At 38.8% G+C, this 7,815-nt stretch overlaps 1 protein-coding gene across 1 annotated transcript; it reads right to left on the bottom strand.

Moving 5' to 3' along the window:
* Positions 1 to 1,470: 1,470 nt before the first annotated feature.
* XCR1 (X-C motif chemokine receptor 1) lies at positions 1,471 to 7,549 on the bottom strand. Its single transcript, XM_075921895.1, has one exon. It carries the CDS (start codon positions 5,479 to 5,481, stop codon positions 4,435 to 4,437), a length of 1,047 nt encoding a protein of 348 aa, XP_075778010.1. The 5' UTR covers positions 5,482 to 7,549; the 3' UTR covers positions 1,471 to 4,434.
* Positions 7,550 to 7,815: the final 266 nt, after the last annotated feature.

Here is a 7,815-nt window from a genome sequence, read left to right on the forward strand (position 1 = left end):
TTCAAACTACTAAGCACTATTTTATGAAGTCCTACTTAGCTGATATTACACGATTTTTCAAGATTTTGAAAAATTTCCTATCCTGAATCATGAGTCAAAATTTTCAAAAATTTACTGAAAAAAATCTGAAAAAAATTTCATTGGGTCGGTTGAAGTGTTTCATTTTGATAATTTCAAAACCTTTCATTTCAATTTTTTACATTTTTAAAACTAAACTTTTAACCTGAACTTTTTGTTTAGAAAATGACAGAGCTGATCATTTTAATAATTTCAAAATTATTCTCTTCAAATATTTTTCAAAATGGGAAATTAGTTAAAACCAACCCTTCCTTTCCCATGAATAGCTTTGATTTTAACAAACCAACATTTTTAGACAAAGTTTCACGAAAAATTCCTGATTAGTTCTACTTATAATGTTGCTTTTCGGGCAAAGCTAGTGACACAGACATGGGACACTGCCTCCAACTGTGGAACCCAGATATAGTCTAAGCTCAACAGATGGAGCAGTTCATGAATCACATCCCTCTATGTAAATCAACAGCATATCAGACATCACCAGAGACATATATATCATAACACAGGATTCAAAACATCTGTCTGTGGCTTTTGCACCTATTGTCTCTAAACATTGCTATTTTTATTTGGTGCCCAGATTGTCCATATTTTAGTTGGAAAACTGACCCATGAACATAGAGCAGTGTTTCTCAAAGTAGTCTATTGATCTGCTCTGCGGCTATGTCTACACTATAGGGTTTTTCCGGGATACCTCCACCATGTCCAGGGAATGTGTCGGCTCTTCCACTTTTTTTGTGTGGAAAAGCAGATGCACTCTTTCAGAAGACCTGTCTTCCTCCTCCCATGAGGAAGAAGGGCTCTTCTGAAAGAGGAAGCTTTTCCAAAATTTGGCCCAGTGTAGACGGCAATTTGCGTACCTTTTTCCGATAGGTCCCTGTAGTGTAGGCATAGCCTGTGAAAGCTGGAAATGGGCTGCTCCGGTTTGTTTACTTACCAGCTTCACAACCATGGAGTCTTGTGGCTCCCATTGGCTGTGGTTTGCAGTTTCCAGCCAAGAGGAGCTGCAGGAAGCAGTGGCCTGGCTCATATTACTTCCAGTAACTCCCCTTGGCTGCAAACGGCAAACTACAGCCAATAAGAGTTGCAAAGCTCTGTGGCTGTGGAACCGGTAAGTAAACAAACCAGAACAGCCTGATAGCAGCTTTCTCAGAGCAGTTTTGCAAACCACTTTGACAAAAACTGATATAGAAAATGGGTCTAATCATGCTCTTGTGGAAGTCAGTAGCAAAAAATTGCCACTGACTGCAGACACAGAATTAATAGGCCTCAAATCTCACCACTGTACTATACTTTGCAAAATAAAGTTCAACAGCATTAGGAGCTATGCTATGCGTAGTGGAATATAGTCCATGTTGTTCTTATTATTGATAATAAACATATATACAGGAAGGTGATGTGACCTAGTGGCTGGAGAAGTAGACTAGGCCTCTGAAAAGCTGGGTTCTAATCCTAGATCTGTCATTAACCTGTAAGGTGAAACAAGTTGTTACCCTTCTCTGTGCCTTAGTTTCTCCATCTGTAAATTGAAGGACATGATATTAACCTCCTTGCAAAGCACTTTGGGACAGCTAGGTGAAATGTTCATAATAATAAAAAATAAGAGCTATACTAGCATTTAAGAACCCCAGTTGCAGATCACCCTATAGAGACCAAAGAACACTGTTCATTCCCAAGAGAGAACATGACAAACTGCAAATCCTTCAGTTACTGGTTTAATAGAATTAATCAAAAGCACATAATGGTAAATGTTATTCTGCATTTATAAGATTCAATTTTCTTTACACAATTCATTTTCAGACATACCAATATCCTAAACAAAACACACACAAGTTAAAACCAAATTTAACTAGAATGTTTAAAACTAACCCCTCCCCTCAAACAGAGCCCCCAAAACAATCCAGGTGGTTAATCTTATCCCTTTATTATATTGCTCAGCCTTACATAGGATATGAAATACCACAACAAAAGTGTTAAAGGATGCCTAACAACACGTAAGTTTTCAAAACCTATTGAATGATGCAGATATACAGGACTTTATTTTATTCTTGTTTACACTGGGGTAGTTTTGTTGAAGTCAATAGAGCTATTTCTGAAGGTACTCCTGAAGTAGTTCCATTCGCCTTTAGGTAATCTTCATTTTCATAGTTGAAGGCATTTTTATACTGATTTTAAAAGTCTATTGAAGTAAGGAGAAAGAGTCCCATTGATTTCAGTGGTCTTTGGATGAGTCTTTTGGCTGGAATTCTCCACCACAAGTCAAAATACCTCAGCTTACCGCAGAGTTGTTAGCTGCAGTAAAAGGGTAAACTCACTCATGTTTAACAGGATGGATGGATTCCTATAGAGAAGCTCACTCACATGACAAATGGGAAGACTGTGAATTTTGATTTGGTAGATGGATTCAATCAATGGCTAAAAATGTACAATTACACTTTTTCTTAAAATAACCACCTTAAGACCAGCAGAATCTGTTGCCTACTAAGTGTCCATGTTAACTATAGAGCAGATTAAATTGCAGATTAAATATTTGCTTACAGTATGGTGGCAACACTCAGGGGATCAAATTAATCCTGGGTATAACCCCATTGATTTCTGTGGTGGAGTTACATTAAGAATGAATTGGGCCCCATTTTCCCACCTTTGCATAGTACCGTTCTCAGGAAATAACAGGTGGCTTCCTGTAGGCCACATAGGAATGCTGAAAAAGGGTTTATTGGGAAAGGGGATTGGCTACATAGAATAAAAACTAGTTCACAGTCTATTGAAAAGAATTATTTTAATTCAGCTTGATGTTTGAGATTCGACACCAAGAGCTGCAAGCACAGGTTTCCAGCACATCTGTAATGCAGTAATATTGGGAGTATGCAACGAATGTGACACTCGTTGCTTGGAGGGAAACAAAAATAGGCTAAAAATGTGGCAGTTTCAGTTCTCTTGAAAATCTTTAGTTAATACTTTTTAACCTATGTGTCTAGTATCTCAGGAATCCCATTACAATAATATATAATTTTGTATTGAATTCCCTTGTCTTGTTTTTATTATGAGAGTGTATTTTAACAAACAATTTAAAATTAAAAAAACAACAAATAGTCTAGTAGTACCTTAAAGACTAACAAAATGTAGATGGTATCATGAGCTTTCGTGGGCAAAACCCACTTCTTCAGCTAATCATCATAATCATCTAAAGAAGTGGGTTTTGCCCACGAAAGCTCATGATACCATCTACATGTTTTGCTACTCTTTAAGGTGCTACTAGACTATTTGTAGTTTAAAGTTTTTCCTGTTACAGACCAACTCAGCTACCCCCTGAAGAATTTAAAATTATACTTTCATTTAAAATGATTGTTGCAGGAAGTCTGAAGAGATTATTGCAACAGAGTCTTATGCCTTTAAGTGCTAGATTGTCAAAGCAGGGTGCATGCAAATCTTTGCACATTCCTAAATGCTGCATGTAAATAATCAAAAAGCTCACACACCAAATGGGTATTCACACACACACACACACACACAGGTAGGTGCCTAGCGTGGCCAGATGAAGATGCAAATATCTGAGATGCATAGGCATGTCTCATATTCATATGCACCAATTAAGCAGACGGAAAGAATGTGCCTGCCTAACTTTGACTGGGCCTGCTTTTCACAGATTCAGACACTTCTATAGATAGATGAAGTATTTTAAACATCATCTGGAACTGCAAAACAAGCATTTATGTTAAGATTTACTGTTCTTGCTTTCTAAAGAAAAACTTTTTTTTTTAAACAAATAGCTATTCATCAGTATCAAAACAAAACATCAGTATCAAAATCAAAAGCAGACTGGTTTGGAAAAACTTTTCTAGGATTTACTAGGATTTCACAAGTATTAACACACTCATTAACTTAATTTCTTTACCATGCATCAGCCACCAACACTTTCTGTTGAGGGTCAGAAAAAGGGGTTGTCTTACACTTATAATATTAATAGCATTTGTACAAAGCAACAGTGAAAAGTTTACCTGGAAAACTTCAGATATTCTGAGTTCTGTATCTTCTGTCAAATTAATAAGACCTGGTTTAAACCCCAGTAGTGACAGTGAGTGAGTTCTGCTCTCATTTACTCTGCTTCAAAGATATTATGGAATTGCAGTAATGTAAGGGAGAGCAGAATTTGGCTCCTTGATCAGAAAATAGAGGTAATATTTACAAAAATAGATTGTTACCCCTCCCCATTGGAAATACTTTTGCTACTATTTTCTCATGTCTCACATATTCACAAAGAATAAAAATTGTGGGTCTTTCAGGTGAATGCCTCAAAAATCAATTATTAATGGGTTTTAAAATCTGAATATTTCATTCATGCTTAATTCTGCAGAGAAGCCTTCAGTAAATGGAAGCATCTTCATAGTGGAATTTGCCATGAGAATAAATCCTGGGGCTGGAGGTTTGCCTATTGCTGCATGGCCAAAAGTAACTGCACAGGTGCACCAAATGCCTTCTGAATTTGACTCCAACAAATACATAGAGCACAGGGTTGAGGCAACAATGGGAAAAGGCAATTTTGCGGCTGATGTAGAAGGCATATGCAATGTTCTTTTGGATCTGGCAGGTCAAAAGGATGATCTGACCTGGCAAAAATTGCAGGAAACAGATGATATTATAAGGTGCCCAACTCAAGAAAAAAGCTACTACAATGATAAGGATGAGTCTTACAGTTCTGTGCTTTCGATGAGATCTTGTTCTGAGCAGAATTTTCAGTATCCTGACATAACAAAATACAATAACAGCAAAGGAAAAGAGAAAGAAGACATTTCGCTGATAACTTTCTACCATTTTCCAATCCAAGTCAGCATAATCACAGACAATAGAATCATCAACAAATTGCACTTCAGTGAAAATCATCTCAGGAATCACCACTAACATGCTAGCACCCCAAATGGCCAAGCTCATCTGAATGCCACACTGCCGTGTCTGAGTACGCAAGGTTGACAAGGGATTCACCACTGCCAGGTACCGGAGAATAGTCATTACGGTCAAAAAGATAATACCACTGTAGTAGCTGATAGAGAAAACAGCATTCACAGCCTTGCAGAGAAAATCACCAAAAATCCATCCATTCAAATGATACATGATCCAGAAGGGCAGCATGCAAGAAAAGACCAGGTCGGAGATGCAAAGGTTCATGATGAAGATGTTTGTTAACGACACAAGGTTTTCATATTTCATTAGGATCCATAACACTAAACTATTTCCTAGCAGGCTAAGAACAAAAGCCAGAGAGTAGAGGATGGTGGTGAGATGGGCACCAAATGTGTGGAGATCATCCATTTGACAAGAGTTACCAGAGTAATTAAAATCACTCGTGTTCTCATAGATCGGATACCCATAAATGTCTGAAAGTAAGTATGAGTCAAAGCCAGATCCATCCATTTGGATGCGAGGGCCGAAATGGCACAAATGGAATGTTCACAGCAACTGGTAGAAAATGCCTCTTCTAAATCTTAATGTTTCATGCACATCACAAATGGAGAAGTGCAACTTTAGTTTTTTCATTTCACTTTTACATATTTACCACAAAGAGTTGGAACAGGCCTGCACAACTCTCCCAAAAAAATACCGAACATGCGGGCTAAAAATTTTTGTCGAGCCAAAAAAACAAAACAAAACAACAACACCCCCCTACATGTCAAGATTTTGTTCCCACACAAGGGAAAGACTCAGTCACACAAAAAGAGAAGAAATAACTCTGATACAAGTTATAATATGGATGGGGCGTAGATTTATTTCCAAAAGTCATCGCCGGCTCCACAGTGAGCCCCTTCGGGCCGCATGCAGCCTGTGAGCCGTATGTTGTGCAGGCCTGAGCTGGAATATGATCACAAATGGAATTATCCATTAATAGAACATTAGGCACAGATTTTAATTTTTGCATTTCTCAATTAGCTAAAATTCCAGGTCTCAAAAGCAAGTTAATAGCTACCAACTATTTTACCTGGGATAATTCCAGCTAGAACTGTGTGCCATACTCATTTATTTATATTTAAGACCAGTTAAAGATTTCAGAACCCATATAGTTTTTAGACTGTTCTGAAAAGATATTTAAATTCCATTTAAAATTCCACTGAATTCTACACTCTTTACCCAACACACGCGTCTGTTCCACAATGATTCAGTTACGCAAAAACTTCAGACTAGACAAATTCTAGTGCCAATTTATATTTTAGATAAAATATGAATAGATAGACATTAGTAATGAGAGGATTTTCAAATTGATATTCTAAAAGATGCAAAGGTATCGATCCAGTCACCCATTGACTATCAACAAAATGTAGTCACTGATTTCAATAGAAGCAGAACATGATGTGCATCATGATGCTTTTGCATTTCCCTCTTCTCTATCTTCCTTTCCAGAACTTTTCCCCTGGAGTTCTTTTTTGTGTTGTCCCCATTGACTCACTCTCTGCCACTTTTACAGTAATGCAAGTCTGAAGGAAAAGGCTCATGGATCAGTTATGAGCTTTTCTTATTTAAATGAGTAATTCAGTGTGTTACAGGAGTGCTCCAGACCTGTATATATGCAAATAGTTGTTACTAGACAAAGTGCAGGCGGAGGGCACGCAACAATGTGGAGCATTGTTCCTAGTTTTTGTGGGACCAGTAAAACTTGTTGTGCTACCCATGACTTCCTTTGTGCTAATGCTTAAAAAGAGCGCTTATGACCATTGACTTCAGTAAGAAAACTATAGGAAACTATAGTTTATTGCCTTAAAATTAGAGGACACCCCTTTTGAGAAGTTGGGCTTGTGAGTCCACCTTAGATACCAATGGCCTGATTCTTCCAGAAATGTTCAATACCTAGAGCTTTAGCTGAGCCAGTGAGAACAGCAGGTGATCAGCATTTCTGAATATCAGGTCTAGGACACTTACAGTGGGACATCAGAAAATTGAGACATCTTGTTATAAAAGGTCACTTTTTTACTGCTAGCATATGTGAGTGATGCTACCGTTGCTTTGCCTGCTACACATTGATTCATGGGAAGGCCAAGGTGATTTTTCTTTTTCAATGATTATGAAACCAGGAGTTTTTACTGGTATCATTTAAATAAAATGGTAGTCAAGAAATATGTGAGAGATGAATGAGTGAATCTTACAATTCCTGATTTTGATTAAGAACTAAAATTAAAGGGCAAAATTCTGCCCTAATGCACATCTCAGATGCTGAACTATTTGCTGATGGTAGATAAGTGCTGAGAGGAATCTATGCCAGTATCACTCAGGTTTTGTCCCAAACGATAATGCCATCAGTCATTGGCGGATTCCCGTCAGCAGTTCTGGCCTCCCCACTCAGGGGGTCAGGCCCATAGCTCAGTGACCCATTTTAACAGGGGTGGGTAACCTCAGGCTGGGGGCCAGATGCAGCCCTCATCTTGCTTGGATCTAGCCCCTGAGGCTCACTCCCCCCTCCCCCATTGGGGAGCCCACACTGGTGCTCCAGTCTCCCTGCTACCCTCCATGGGGGCTAGAGCACACAAAATCTTCTAGGCTAGCCCCCCCCCCCCGGCTCTGGTGTGCAAGGGGAGTGTGGGGAATGTCTTTCTCCTCAGTTGGAGGCCACAGTGAACATTCCCCCCCCCCCCCCGCTTCTTACTTGTGTGTGGCCTCCAACTGATTTTTCTGTGGGTCGGTGGCCCCTGACCCAAAAAAGTTTCCCCATACCTGCATTATAAGAACCTGGAGGGTTACAAGTGGGGATTTTAGGGGGTG

Source organism: Pelodiscus sinensis, chromosome 2 (assembly GCF_049634645.1).
Source record: "Pelodiscus sinensis isolate JC-2024 chromosome 2, ASM4963464v1, whole genome shotgun sequence".
Taxonomy (NCBI): domain Eukaryota; kingdom Metazoa; phylum Chordata; order Testudines; family Trionychidae; genus Pelodiscus; species Pelodiscus sinensis.

Bases quoted from the DNA above. Each gene is read 5' to 3' on its own strand.
- XCR1 (XM_075921895.1), bottom strand. From the start codon at position 5,481: ATGGATGGATCTGGCTTTGACTCATACTTACTTTCAGACATTTATGGG.